Consider the following 16,211-nt stretch of genomic DNA (forward strand, 5'->3'; position numbering starts at 1 on the left):
TATTAAGTACTGAGTAACAAACACATATAAAAGTACCGTGACATTACCTGGTGTATTACTATTAGCACCAAACCAAGTTGTTACACATTCTGGGTAATGCTGTGTTATTAACTTAAACTATCCATCATGGTAAACCTATGGCACTGTATAAGCATATACCATCACAGTAATACCTGATTCTTATGTCTACTAGTGGGAATTGAACCCTTAGTTGACCATTGAATATTATATCTGCTATTTATTTGAGTAGTGGAGGAATTAGATCCAGAATACAATTTACAATACTAATACTATAAGCCAAGAGGAATAATTCCATTCATTACTAATAGATTTATTAAAAACCTCTCTCAGATAAATACGCTTATGCAAATGTGCAAATCAATTTCACGCATGACACTGCATATCTGATAATATGTATATGGTATATCACAATATACCATAATCATCTATAAAAGTGTTTACAAACAAAATAACTGACCACTTTGCCAGACTTATATTCACCAAGAAAATTATCTGTGTCCCATCAGATAAATGTATAGTGATTAGTCTAAAGACTATGGATTAACAGTACACCCTAGGTCTATATTAATAATTTTCATTCACCCTACTATCTGCGGATCCTTCCCTCCATCCTTTTCCTGATGTTCTTTTCTCCCACACCCCCTCCCACTGTTCTCCCTTCCCTCTCCACACTCCCTCTCTATGGCTTCCTTTCATCATAGCCTAAATTTTGGATCCTCATTACATAATGTGAAAATATATAGAAACCTGCATCTGTAGTTTCAACAGAGGAAATAATATCAGACTCATATATAACTAGGTTTCCTCAAATGTCTATAGTAAGCTTGTATGCTTACCGCTATCCAGCAGTCAACGCAGAAGGAACTTGTTAGTTGTTAGATTGAACCATGTCACCTGTAGACTGTTAGCTCTCCGGAGCAGCCTCTTCCGCATGTACTAGATTTGTTCCGTTTTGTTATGTTTTGTATTTTATCACAAATCCTTGTCATTGTTTTCCCCTATCATTGTACCCAGCACTACGGATTTTTGGTGCTATACAAATAAATGATAATAATAATAAGGTATCTTTATTGAGTCATTACCACCAACTTTAATAATGAAAGACTATATAACCATCCTACTTTACCCTATGCACCCAATTAAGTTATTTACAACTACAAATATTTTTTTACTTTGTACAAATTTCCATATTTGTTAGTTTGGCTATGTACAACTTGCATTCTGTATAATGTTTAAAAACAATAAAAACTATTAAAATATATATATTATATATATATATATAAAATGTATAGGTTTTGTTTCTGTATGGTAATTTAGTTTCTATAAAGTAATGGGTGTGCCATGTTGGAACCTAGGTTTTCCCCTTATCTATCTCTTCTGCTGAGAACAATTAGAGACAGATATAAAACAGGAAATAAAAGAAAGTGCACAAAAAAGGTATGTTGTGAAGAAGGTATATAGCCAACAGAGGGACAGCAAGGCTAGGGATCTGATGTGAAGTAAGTATATAGGTAACAAGAAGGGCTGGAAGTCTGATGTGAAGTAGATATATATGGAAGGTTAGGGGTCTGATGTGAAGAAGGTATATAGCTAACAGAAGGGCTGCAGGGCTAGGGATCGGATGTGAAGTAGGTATATAGCTAACAGATGAGCTAGTGGGCTAGGGTTCTGATATGAAGTTAGTATATAGCCAACAAGGGCTGGAGGTCTGATGTGAAGTAGGTATATATGGAGGGTTAGGGGTCTGATATGAAGACGGTATATAGCTAACAGAGGGACACAGCACAGCTAGGGGTCAGATCTGAAGTAGGCATATAGCTAGCAGTGGCTGCATGTCTAGGGATCAGATCTGAAGTAGGCATATAGCTAGCAGTGGCTGCATGTCTAGGGGTCAGATCTCAAGTAGGTATATAGCTAGCAGTGGCTGCATGTCTAGGGGTCAGATCTCAAGTAGGTATATAGCTAGCAGTGGCTGCATGTCTAGGGGTCAGATCTCAAGTAGGTATATAGCTAACATAGGAGCTGCATGTCTAGGGGTCAGATCTGAAGTAGGTATATAGCTAACATAGGAGCTGCATGTCTAGGGGTCAGATCTGAAGTAGGCATATAGCTAGCAGTGGCTGCATGTCTAGGGGTCAGATCTGAAATAGGTATATAGCTAACATAGGAGCTGCATGTCTAGGGGTCAGATCTGAAGTAGGCATATAGCTATGAAGGCCGAAACGATCGTCTGGGGTTGCTGTGTTCCTTGTACAGAGAGGAATTGCCTGGTATTTCGGTGCTGGACTGACCGTAATAGGCGGGATCAGACTGATATACTACAGGAAAGTTCTACTCTGTGAAAAGCATTACTGGGCTAAAAGAAGCTGCACCCAGGTGGTAAATCGCCATAGAACAGGCTAACAATTGTATTGAGCCAGTTGTTTGTTTCTGTGAGTGCACTTCTCTCTGTATGTATATAGCTAGCAGTGGCTGCATGTCTAGGGGTCAGACCTGAAGTAGGTATATAGATAACATAGGAGCTGCATGTCTAGGGGGTCATATCTGAAGTACGTATATAGCTAACATAGGAGCTGCAGGGCTAGGGGTCAGATCTGAAGTAGGTATATAGCTAACATAGGAGCTGCATGTCTAGGGGGTCAGATCTGAAGTAGGTATATAGCTAACATAGGAGCTGCAGGGCTAGGGGGTCAGATCTGAAGTAGGTATATAGTTAACATAGGAGCTGCAGGGCTAGGGGTCAGATCTGAAGTAGGTATGTTGTTGATAGAGGGGCTGCAGGTCTAGGGGTTAGAACTGGAGTAGATATGTTGCTGATATTGGGATTGCTCTTATGTGAATATGTGGCTAACAGAGGTGCGGTAGGACCAAGAGTTTGTATGTGTTCAACAGAGGGGCTGCAGGGCTAGAACTTGATCTGTAGCTGGCAGAGACAGTGATATTAGTGCATTGTTTATTATTAGTAATAACATTATTTCTTTATATAATTATCAAACCTGATTAAAAAATGAGACTGGCACGTCAGGGACTCTTCATATCATGACTTCAGCACGGTCTTTATTAAAAGTTGCTGACCCTGCTCTAGCCTGTGCCAGTCTGCCTCTGCGTTTATTGGACTTGTGAGATGTCTGGTGTCTATATGCAATGACACAAGTAAGTCAGGTCGGCGTAAAATAAGTTTAATGTCTCCAGCGTCCCCTCTCCCCACTGGAAATTTGACACGTAAACACATACACATGTATGATCCAGGGTGGGTTACAAGGAACACACATATCATACATTATATGGTAGACAGGATATAAAAGAAGAATTGTGAGAAGGGAGAGAAAGAGAAGGGAGGATTTCTTTCACCACCTTCACCACCACTTCCAAAAGAAAAATAAAAGTACATGGTAAAATTTTAAAACACAAAAAAACAAAAATATAAACATTTCAAGTGAACCCCCAGTTGAACAGGGCAGGGAGAGTTTTAGGAAAAGCAAAAATATCTTCAGGGTGTGTTGGTAGCTCACTTAGTTGTTGTTGCTTAGAACTGTTCCCAATAACTTACTTTTACCTCCTATTATTGCCCTCGTTATCCCCGACCATATACAATAATAGCCAATCAACCAGTGTAATCCATGGTTGAGAACTATCTTTGATCCATCAGATGCTTTCGTGCCTACGTTTCCTGTCCTTTTGCCACATCACTTCCTGTCTGTACCTCTTACCCTCTTTGTGCCCCTTTCTGGCAGTTTTAAAGTGCTTTTTTTTTCCACTGTCACATTCTGAATGTCTAAAAATCTCCAATTTGCTGTCTCTCCTAGACGTACCACTTGCGTATGCTTCTCTCTTTGTATATGTTACTTTAGCTTTAACCTTATGTTTTTGTAGTAAAACTATAAGTGCCACTCAAGTATCGTGTTTGCCTCCCTGCAAGCCACAATTGTCTATACCACCCCCCAGCCTCTCCCTCCGAACTGGCATAATGCCAGCAGCACAGAACTGTTTGTGTACGACAGTATTTTTGTCACTCTTATTGCCAGTCCCTGCCCTTGCTCCACATTTGCCCCGACACATGTCCATTGCACAGTGCGGTAAGAATGCCTTCTGGGTTTGTAATCAATCCCGTATCCCCGTAAAAATGACATTCTCAGTCCTTCACTAGTTTGTAGACGTGGTGCTGGGCTCCGTGCTCACTCGTGGACACCTCAAAAACAAAGGCAATGCATAGCAATGTATCCTGAGTGTCTCTGTTGGTGACAACCTGGGTGGAAAAAAAGGACATATTTAGTTGAGAGTATCCAAGAGAAAAAGCAGAGTAGGATAAACAAGGGACGAAAGAAAGAAAGAGATGTATTGCTGTGTAATCTAATTCTTCCAAAACGTATTTAAAGGACCACTAAAGGCAGTAGAAATGCATAATTAACGAGTACATAATAAAAAGACAATGCAATAACAAACCATAAATGAGTAGATTTTTTTTTTCTGGCAAATTTATTTTCTCTCCACTTTCAGAGCCCTCTGTACCATGTGACAGACATCAGCCAATCAAAGACTAGTATATGTATAATCTGTGAGCTTGTGCACATGCTCAGTAGGAGCTTGTTCCCCAGAAAGTGTGCATATAAAAAAACTGTGCAAAATTTAATAATGGAAGTAAATGTCTTAAAACTGCATGCTCTTTCTGAATCCTAAAAGTTTATTTTGACTTGATTGTCCCTTTAATAACTTGAATGTCACCAGGTATAGAATGAAGGATAAAAGGGACATGAAACCCAAATTTTTTCTTTCATTAATTAGAAAGAGTGTGCAATTTTAAACAACTTTCTAATTTACTTCTATTATCTAATTTGTTTCATTCTCTTGATATTCTTTGCTGAAAAGCATATCTAGATAGGCTCAGTAGCTGCTGATTGGTGGCTGCGCATAAATGCCTTGTGCGATTGGCTCACCCATATGCATTGCTATTTCTTTAACAAAGGATATCTAAAAATGAAAAAAAATAGATAATAGAAGTAAATTGGAATGTTGTTTAAGATTGTATTCTCTATCTGTATCATGAAAGAACAGTTTTGGGTTTAGTGTCCCTTTAAGCTTGTGATTATGGCTCATACCTTTCTTTCTTATCTAGCCCTTCAGTCCACTTATCGACCCCTCTAATGTCTTATCCATAGAGACTTTGAAAGCACAACTATCCTCTAAGGGATAGTAGCTCCCTTGGCTAAGGTGGAAAAGACCCCTTCCACTTTAGGAACTGTTTGCCAAGCCTCCTTAAATGAGTCACTTATGAGAAAACATTTTCTTAAAAATAGGAGAGGGAGAAAATGGAATGCCTGGTCTCTCCCATTCCTTAATAACGATCTCTGAAGCTTGCTTTGGCACAGGAATTACGTCTGAGTAAGAAAGGACTTAGAAATATTTGTTCAATCAACTAGACTTCGCAGGGGAAACCACTACTGTGGAGTCACAGTCGTATAAAATAATCAAAACCTCCCTGAGCAACAGGCGGAGTTGTTCTAGCTTGAACCTAAAAGTTACAACCTCCGTGTCAGTCAGAGGCAATGAACTTTCTGAATCTGAAATTTGGCCTTCAGATGGAACCTCAATACCCTCCTCTCCTCAGGTCCTAGGGAGGGTACTATTGAGATTGCCACCATTGCATCAGAAACCTCACTTGTTACAGGCTGTTAGGCTTTCCCCTTACGCTTGCCTTGCAGCATTGGGAAAGCAGACAACGCATCAGAAATTGTAGAAGACATGAGCTCAGCTATGTCTTTTAAGGTAACTCCAGCAGCGCTAGAGTAGAAGTACAGGGCACTGCTTGAGCAGACATTAAAGTTTGGGACGTCTGGGAGAAAACTGCAGCATACCCTGAATTTCAACAGTATTATTCATCTGAGCCAGAGAATACTCTCTCAGATAACCCGAAGTATCTTCCTCTTTCAGGTAACAGGGAAGAACAGTCAGAATAGCAACCACTGATCAATCACCTTAGATGATTGAAAACATAATTTATGCTTACCTGATAAATTTATTTCTCTTGTAGTGTAGTCAGTCCACGGGTCATCCATTACTTATGGGATTATATCTCTTCCCCAACAGGAAGTTGCAAGAGGATCACCCAAGCAGAGCTGCTATATAGCTCCTCCCCTCACATGTCATATCCAGTCATTCGACCGAAACAAGACGAGAAAGGAGAAACCATAGGGTGCAGTGGTGACTGGAGTTTAATTAAAATTTTGATCTGCCTTAAAAGACAGGGCGGGCCGTGGACTGACTACACTACAAGAGAAATAAATTTATCAGGTAAGCATAAATTATGTTTTCTCTTGTTAAGTGTAGTCAGTCCACGGGTCATCCATTACTTATGGGATACCAATACCAAAGCTAAAGTACACGGATGAAGGGAGGGACAAGGCAGGAACTTTTAAACGGAGGGAACCACTGCCTGAAGTACCTTTCTCCCAAAAATAGCCTCCGAAGAAGCAAAAGTGTCAAATTTGTAAAATTTTGAAAAAGTGTGAAGTGAAGACCAAGTCTCAGCCTTGCAAATCTGTTCAACAGAAGCCTCATTTTTAAAGGCCCAGGTGGAAGCCACAGCTCTAGTAGAATGAGCTGTAATTCTTTCAGGAGGCTGCTGTCCAGCAGTCTCATAGGCTAAACGTATTATGCTACGAAGCCAAAAGGAGAGAGAGGTAGCCAAAGCCTTTTGACCTCTCCTCTGTCCAGAGTAAACGACAAACAGGGAAGAAGTTTGACGAAAATCTTTAGTTGCCTGCAAATAGAACTTCAGGGCACGGACTACGTCCAGATTATGCAAAAGTCGTTCCTTCTTTGAAGAAGGGTTAGGACACAATGATGGAACAACAATCTCTTGATTGATATTCCTGTTAGAAACTACCTTAGGTAAGAACCCAGGTTTAGTACGCAGAACTACCTTGTCTGAACGAAAAATCAGATAAGGAGAATCACAATGTAAGGCAGATAACTCAGAGACTCTTCGAGCCGAGGAAATAGCCATCAAAAACAGAACTTTCCAAGATAACAGCTTGATATCAATGGAATGAAGGGGTTCAAATGGAACGCCTTGCAGAACGTTAAGAACTAAGTTTAAGCTCCACGGTGGAGCAACAGTCTTAAACACAGGCTTAATCCTAGCCAAAGCCTGACAAAAAGCCTGAACGTCTGGAATTTCTGCCAGACGCTTGTGTAGAAGAATAGACAGAGCAGAAATCTGTCCCTTTAATGAACTAGCGGATAAGCCCTTTTCTAAACCCTCTTGTAGAAAAGACAATATCCTAGGAATCCTAACCTTACTCCATGAGTAACTCTTGGATTCGCACCAATATAAATATTTACGCCATATCTTATGGTAAATTCTTCTGGTAACAGGTTTCCTAGCCTGTATTAAGGTATCAATAACCGACTCCGAGAAGCCACGCTTTGATAGAATCAAGCGTTCAATCTCCATGCAGTCAGCCTCAGAGAAATTAGATTTGGATGGTTGAAAGGACCCTGAATTAGAAGGTCCTGCCTCAGAGGCAAAGACCATGGTGGACAGGACGACATGTCCACTAGGTCTGCATACCAGGTCCTGCGTGGCCACGCAGGCGCTATCAGAATCACCGATGCTCTCTCCTGTTTGATCTTGGCAATCAGCCGAGGAAGCATCGGAAATGGTGGAAACACATAAGCCATGTTGAAGACCCAAGGGGCTGTCAGAGCATCTATCAGCACCGCTCCCGGGTCCCTGGACCTGGATCCGTAACAAGGAAGCTTGGCGTTCTGGCGAGACGCCATGAGATCCAGATCTGGTTTGCCCCAACGATGAATCAGTTGAGCGAAGACCTCCAGATGAAGTTCCCACTCCCCCGGATGAAAAGTCTGGCGACTTAGAAAATCCGCCTCCCAGTTCTCCACGCCTGGGATGTAGATCGCTGACAGGTGGCAAGAGTGAGACTCTGCCCAGCGAATTATCTTTGAGACTTCCAACATCGCTAGGGAACTCCTGGTTCCCCCTTGATGATTGATGTAAGCCACAGTCGTGATGTTGTCCGACTGAAATCTGATGAACCTCAGAGTTGCTAACTGAGGCCAAGCTATAAGAGCATTGAATATTGCTCTTAACTCCAGAATATTTATTGGGAGGAGTTTCTCCTCCTGAGTCCATGATCCCTGAGCCTTCAGGGAATTCCAGACTGCGCCCCAACCTAGAAGGCTGGCGTCTGTTGTTACAATCGTCCAATTTGGCCTGCGAAAGGTCATCCCCTTGGACAGGTGGGGCCGAGAAAGCCACCATAGAAGAGAATCTCTGGTCTCTTGATCCAGATTTAGTAGAGGGGACAAATCTGAGTAATCCCCATTCCACTGACTTAGCATGCACAATTGCAGCAGTCTGAGATGCAGGCACGCAAATGGTACTATGTCCATTGCCGCTACCATTAAGCCGATTACTTCCATGCACTGAGCTACTGACGGGTGTGGAATGGAATGAAGGGCACGGCAAGCATTTAGAAGTTTTGATAACCTGGCCTCCATCAGGTAAATTTTCATCTCTACAGAATCTATAAGAGTCCCTAGGAAGGGAACCCTTGTGAGTGGTAATAGAGAACTCTTTTCCACGTTCACCTTCCACCCATGCGACCTCAGAAATGCCAGAACTATCTCTGCATGAGACTTGGCAGTTTGAAAACTTGACGCTTGTATCAGAATGTCGTCTAGGTATGGAGCCACCGCTATGCCTCACGGTCTCAGTACCGCCAGAAGTGAGCCCAGAACCTTTGTAAAGATTCTTGGAGCCGTAGCTAACCCGAAGGGAAGAGCTACAAACTGGTAATGCCTGTCTAAGAAGGCAAATCTTAGGTACCGATAATGATCCTTGTGAATCGGTATGTGAAGGTAGGCATCCTTTAAGTCCACAGTGGTCATGTACTGACCCTCTTGGATCATGGGTAGGATGGTTCGAATAGTTTCCATTTTGAATGATGGAACTCTTAGGAATTTGTTTAGGATTTTTAAGTCCAAGATTGGTCTGAAGGTTCCCTCTTTCTTGGGAACCACAAACAGATTTGAATAGAATCCTTGCCCGTGTTCCGTCCGCGGAACTGGGTGGATCACCCCCATTAGTAAGAGGTCTTGTACACAGCGTAGAAACGCCTCTTTCTTTATTTGGTTTGCTGATAACCTTGAAAGATGAAATCTCCCTTGTGGAGGAGAAGCTTTGAAATCCAGAAGATATCCCTGAGATATGATCTCCAACGCCCAGGGATCCTGGACATCTCTTGCCCAAGCCTGGGCGAAGAGAGAAAGTCTGCCCCCCACTAGATCCGTTTCCAGATAGGGGGCCCTCTCTTCATGCTGTCTTAGGGGCAGCAGCAGGTTTTCTGGCCTGCTTGCCCTTGTTCCAGGACTGGTTAGTTTTCCAGCCCTGTCTGTAACGAGCAACAGCTCCTTCCTGTTTTGGAGCGGAGGAAGTTGATGCTGCTCCTGCCTTGAGGTTACGAAATGCACGAAAATTAGACTGTTTGGCCTTTGATTTGGCCCTGTCCTGAGGCAGAGCATGGCCCTTACCTCCCGTAATGTCAGCGATAATTTCTTTCAAGCCGGGCCCGAATAAGGTCTGCCCTTTGAAAGGAATATTAAGCAATTTAGATTTAGAAGTCATGTCAGCTGACCAGGATTTAAGCCATAGCGCTCTGCGAGCTTGGATGGCGAATCCGGAGTTCTTAGCCGTAAGTTTGGTTAAATGTACGACGGCATCAGAAACAAATGCGTTAGCTAGCTTAAGTGCTGTAAGCTTGTTCATAATTTCATCCAATGGAGCTGTGCGAATGGCCTCTTCCAGAGACTCAAACCAGAATGCCGCCGCAGCAGTGACAGGCGTAATGCATACAAGGGGCTGTAAGATAAAACCTTGTTGAACAAACATTTTCTTAAGGTAACCTTCTAATTTTTTATCCATTGGATCTGAAAAGGCACAACTATCCTCCACCGGGATAGTGGTACGCTTAGCTAAAGTAGAAACTGCTCCCTCCACCTTAGGGACCGTCTGCCATAAGTCTCGTGTGGTGGCGTCTATAGGAAACATTTTCCTAAATATGGGAGGAGGGGAAAAAGGCACACCGGGTCTATCCCACTCCTTGCTAATAATTTCTGTAAGCCTTTTAGGTATAGGAAATACGTCAGTACACACCGGTACCGCATAGTATCTATCCAACCTACATAATTTTTCTGGAATTGCAACCGTGTTACAATCATTCAGAGCCGCTAATACCTCCCCTAGCAATATGCGGAGGTTCTCAAGCTTAAATTTAAAATTAGAAATCTCTGAATCCAGTCTCCCTGGATCAGATCCGTCACCCACAGAATGAAGCTCTCCGTCTTCATGTTCTGCAAATTGTGACGCAGTATCGGACATGGCTCTCACATCATCAGCGCGCTCTGTCCTTAACCCAGAGCTATCACGCTTGCCTCTTAATTCTGGCAATTTAGATAATACTTCTGTCATAACAGTAGCCATGTCTTGCAAAGTGATTTGTAAGGGCCTCCCTGATGTACTTGGCGCCACAAAATCACGCACCTCCTGAGCGGGAGGCGAAGGTACTGACACGTGAGGAGAGTTAGTCGGCATAACTTCCCCCTCGTTGTCTGGTGATAATTTCTTTACATGTAAAGACTGACTTTTATTTAAAGTTACATCAATGCATTGAGTACACAACTTTCTATGGGGCTCCACATTGGCCTTCATACATAGTGAACAAACAGATTCATCTGTGTCAGACATGTTTAAACAGACTAGCAATGAGACTAGCACGCTTGGAAAATACTTGTCAAATAAATTTACAAGCAATACAAAAAACGCTACTGTGCCTTTAAGAAGCACAAAAAGCTGTCACAGTTGAAATAACAATGAACCAAATTAGTTATAGCAACCAAAATTTCACAGTAAATGTATTAAGTTAGCAAAGGATTGCACCCACCAGCAAATGGATGATTAACCCCTTAATACCCAAAAACGGATAACAATTTAATAATTAACGTTTTTATCACAGTCAAACACACTGTCACAGGTCTGCTGTGACTGATTACCTCCCTCAAAATGAATTTTGAAGACCCCTGAGCTCTCTAGAGACGTCCTGGATCATGGAGGATGAAGTAGGAAGATTGTGACTGAATTTTTACTGCGCAAAAAAGCGCTAAAATAGGCCCCTCCCACTCATATTACAACAGTGGGGAAGCTCAGTTAACTGTTTCTATGCAGAAACAAAAGTTAGCCATGTGGTAAAAATCATGCCCCAATAAGTTTTATCACCAAGTACCTCACAAAAAACGATTAACATGCCAGTAAACGTTTTGAACATACATTTTAAAAGTTATGAAGTGTTATTAATAAGCCTGCTACCAGTCGCTTTTACTGCAGTTAAGGCTCATACATTACTTCAGTATTAATAGTATTTTCTGAGTCAAATTCCATTCCCTAGAAAAATACTTCAGTGTACACACACTCATCAGCCTAATACCAGTCGCTACCACTGCATTTAAGGCTGAACTTACATTACATTGGTATCAGCAGTAATTTCTCAGTCAATTCCATTGCTTAGAAAAATAATTTACTGCACATACCTCGTTTGCAGGGGGGCCCTGCATGCTATTCCCCTTTTCTGAAGTTACCTCACTCCTCAGAATGTGCGAGAACAGCCAGTGGATCTTAGTTACGTCTGCTAAGATCATAGAAAACGCAGGCAGATTCTTCTTCTAATGCTGCCTGAGAAACAAACAGCACACTCCGGTGCCATTTAAAATAACAAACTTTTGATTGAAGAAATAAACTAAGTTTAAAAACACCACAGACCTCTCACAACGACCTATCTTTAGTTAGGTTGCAAGAGAATGACTGGGTATGACATGTGAGGGGAGGAGCTATATAGCAGCTCTGCTTGGGTGATCCTCTTGCAACTTCCTGTTGGGGAAGAGATATAATCCCATAAGTAATGGATGACCCGTGGACTGACTACACTTAACAAGAGAAAATAATTCCTCAAGTAATGTTCTCTACCACGTGGGGAAAAAAACACATAATGCAGAGCAAGTCCGGGAGGAGTGTGAGAGGAATCGCAGAATACTGCATGTGGAATATAAAAATGTTGTGGCCTATAGGAGAAAAAGTTAATATGCTCCTAAATAGCAAACTCCCTAAATGGAGTAGGTTCAGAAAAAAAATGAAAATTTAGTAATAAAAATTAACACACAAAAAAGTAACCTATTTCTGTGTGCAGAGGCAAGGTAAACAAGCAGCCAACATTACTGTTCCTAGACCTTGCCACAACATTTCTAGTGCAGCAAGTCCAGATGGAATTATAATGGAACCGCAGGGCACTGCATGTGTGATAGGAAAAATAATGCATACGTCTTTAAGTAATCTGCTTCACATATGGCAGAGTAAATAAATAAAGACATAACCAGTTGCTAGTAAAAACTAACATATAGCATGTGATATTCTCCTGTAATGTTAAAGAGTAACTCATCTTTATTATTACAAGGGCAGACATAGCTAAACATGTATGACAAACATCATCAGTACTGTTAAACTCTGTCCATACATCAGCTTGACCCCGCTGAAGTGTTAGACAGCCTTCCTGAACTTATCATAGTGCAGTTTGAAGCACAAGCATTTAAACAATCATTCCTGCGTAACTCCCGAAGTGTTAGAAATGTTTCCTGTACTTAGGCTCTAATGTAAACGTGTCTGATAAAATACACGATATTGCAACTCTACGCTTCAGTAAACCTAACTGAGGTCTCAGCCAACCCATCTGCTCCGCAAACAATCCGGATTTGTAGTACTGTCTGGTATTAAAGTTACTGTTCCTTCCGATAACGGAAGATTAGGCAGAGTGGTGCGCAACACATTTCGCGCAACACACGAAAAACTCCGCCCATCGTGGGCGTTACCAAACACCATCTCCCGGTCGCCATTATTATCTTACAAACGAAAGCGCCGGGAGACCAACAACAGACCGCTCTAGTCACAAACCACACGACTGTCACGCTGAGCCTGCAATACTAGCCTGAATCAACGTGCAATGCACATTATGCTAACATTCTTAGTCACAACTACACTGTTGGACTCCATGTATTGGGAAGCTGTCAGTCCTAGACCACTCTCATATTGAGCCCGTCATCTTATTAGCAATTACCCGGTCGGCTATTAATAAACCGGAGGAGAGCCAATGAATCACATACAGCCCCATGTGTTCAACTGTCCAAGGTGTCCCCTAAAACTTCTAGGAGAATTAACACCCAATTTAATGAGGAATTTTTAAAATTGAAGTTAAAGTGTCTAACCTTTTTCTGAGATTACTGTCACCCCCCAGAAAGAAAGTCAACACTTACCTCATTTTTTGTCTGACAGCTAGGCAGATCACAGGTTTAAGAGGTCCTCTCCCTCCTATTGACCCGTTGATAAAAAAAAGGCATGCTGAGTAATCCATCACCTCAGACTAAGGCATACAGGGCAGCAAATATATGGGAGGCGCAGTGAGAATTATGTCCCACAAGTTCCCATTGCTCTAAAGCCACCAAAAGCTCTACTGTAGAGATTGATATGGACTACGGCTACACCCTAGAACAAAGTAGCACTCTCTGCCACTACTTTAAAAATAATAAACTCTTGATAGAAGAATCTAATCTAACACCTCACTTTACCTCTTCCTATCACTAACGTAGGCAAAGAGAATGACTGGACTGGGACTGAAGGGAGGAGCTATATATAGCAGCTCTGATGTGGTGCTATTTGCCTCCACCTGCTGACCAGGAGTTGACTATCCCACAAGTAAGGATGAAATCCGTGGACTCATTGTGTCTTAAAAAAGAAAGGTATTTTATTTATATACAATTTGTAACAATTTCTAACCCTTTAAAGAAAACTGTTGGGTTTCATGTCCTTTTAACTCTGTTCATTTTTTTTGGGTGGAATATGTTAAAGGAACATGAAACCCAAATTTTTTCTTTCATGATTCAGATAGAGAATAACATTTTAAACAACTTTCTAATTTATTTCTTTTATCTAATTTCTTTAATTCTCTTTGTATAATTTGTTGAAGGAGCAGCAATGCACTAATGATTTCTAACTGAACAAATTGGTGAGCCAATCACAATCGATACCTGTGTATATATATATATATATATATATATATATATATATATATATAAATATATATGCAGCCACCAATCAACAGCTAGAACCTAGGTTCTCTGCTGCTACTGAGCTTGCCTAGATAAACCTTTCAGCAAATAATAACAAGAGAAGAAAGAAAATTAAATGATAGAAGTAAATTGGAAAGTTGTTTAAAATTGTATGCTCTATCTGAATCATGAATGAAAACATTTGGGTTTCATGTCCCTTTAAGTTAAAGTGAATGTCAATTTTGATGCTAAAGTGCCGGTTTTTAAAAATTCGATTAAAAACAGGGGCACTTTAATTCATCAAAATTTACATTTCACTCCTGCTGTGAAAAAAAAAACTTACCTTTTAATCTTCACAGCAGCTCCAGCTTCCTCCAGCCGTCGCAAAGCCTCTTCCTGGGTCTAAAATGAGGAATCCGGCTTCATCCAATAACAGTGTTGAATCAGACACTGATTCCCCCGGGGGGAAGCTGTGATTGGAGGATGACCTATCCATCATTTCTGACATCAGAAATGGCTTGTGACGACCGGAGGAAGCTGGAGCTGCTGTCAAGTTTAAAAGGTAAGTTTTTTTTTTCACAACAGGAGTGAAATGTAAATTTTGATGAATTAAAGTGCCCCTGTTTTTAATCAAATTTTTTAAAAACGGGCACTTTAGCATCAAAATTTACATTCACTTTAAGGTAGGAAATTATTTCCAAGGACAGATTACTCTATTAGTAGACAAGGACACACCTCCACAATGTATTTTAATAGGGACATGAAACACCAGAAAATTTTCTTTCATGATTCAGATAGAGTAATACTCTATTAAAAAAAGTTTCCAATTTACTTCTATTATCAAATTAGCTTCGTTCTTCTTTGTTATTCTTTGTTGAAGAAATATCTAGATAGGTAACGTGCACATGTCTGAAGAACAACATGACAGGAAATAGCGCTGCTATCTAGTGCTCTTGCTAATGGATAACATTGTAGAAAAACTGCTGTCATATAGTCCTGCAGACACGTGCACGCTCCTGAACTTACCTTCATGCTTTTCAAAAAAGTATAATAAGAAAACAAAACAAAAATGATAATAGAAGTAAATTGGAAAGTTGTTTAAAATTGTATGTTTTATCTGAATCATGAAAGAAAACTTTTTGGGTTTTATACCCCTTTAAGTTAAAGCTGTTTAAATTGATTTTGAATAAGTTTGTAACAATGGAAATCTCGACAGTACTTTGTTGCAATTCTCTAAAGTCAATTTTTATTTTGAGAACAGTGTCGCGCCAAAGGTGACTTCCCTACATTTAAGAATGTAAAGGCGATGCATGAATAACAATAGAAATCGTAATTTAAAAATGGTATAAAACCAATAAATTAAGTATTGAAATAAAAATATACAGTAAAAAATTGTATTAAAATTTTCTGCAATATATTGTATTTTTATGAAAAAAATAAAATCCCTATTTAAATTGCGCAGGAAAAAAACAATTTAATTTGCATAGTAGAAACATGCAAAAAAGGGTGAAATTTGTATTTAAAAATACAAAATGCAAAGCTTATTATTTTCCTTATTGTAAGATTAGTTTCTCTGCCTCTGCTAGTGGGCTGAACAGGGGCGTTCCATGGGCGGAGCTGAAATTTTTCCCATCAGGTCTGGCACATTCACTAAACATTTTCACCCTGCAGGACTCACTGTTTTTTCTCACAAACGAGATTGTGCGAGATTATGTAAAAATATGCAAAGTATAATAGAAAAAAACATTCAGGCGTAATTGTTAGAGAATATGCGCTGAAAAAAAAAAAGTAATCTAATTTGTATTGTCTACAGGCTTTAATTATTTTAAGGTCCCCCCCCCCCCCCACTGGTACCTTCACTTTAAAATGCACCCCCCCTTGGTGCAACTCTCAGGTGCAACCCCATTATTAAAGAGAATTCAGAGAGAGAAGCCCCTGCGAGTGTTTTTTCTCGTCTGGCCTGGCGAAATTGTGATAATCAGCCTATTGTTATATATCATTGAGCACCAGAGGGCAGCACTGTT

The 16,211-nt window shown here is 40.6% G+C and overlaps 1 protein-coding gene across 8 annotated transcripts in view; it reads right to left on the minus strand.

Annotated features, from left to right (window-relative positions):
- Nucleotides 1-3,184: 3,184 nt before the first annotated feature.
- The window catches only part of TEAD3 (TEA domain transcription factor 3), a 159,401-nt gene continuing 146,374 nt past the window's right edge, over nt 3,185-16,211 (minus strand). For all 8 annotated transcript variants that reach the window (XM_053706799.1, XM_053706800.1, XM_053706797.1 and 5 more), the window contains one exon: nt 3,185-4,267. In XM_053706799.1, the coding sequence (XP_053562774.1) occupies nt 4,154-4,267 (114 nt within the window). In that variant the 3' untranslated portion in view covers nt 3,185-4,153. The remainder of the gene's footprint in view (nt 4,268-16,211) is intronic.

This window comes from Bombina bombina, chromosome 3, assembly GCF_027579735.1.
Source record: "Bombina bombina isolate aBomBom1 chromosome 3, aBomBom1.pri, whole genome shotgun sequence".
Lineage (NCBI taxonomy): Eukaryota > Metazoa > Chordata > Amphibia > Anura > Bombinatoridae > Bombina > Bombina bombina.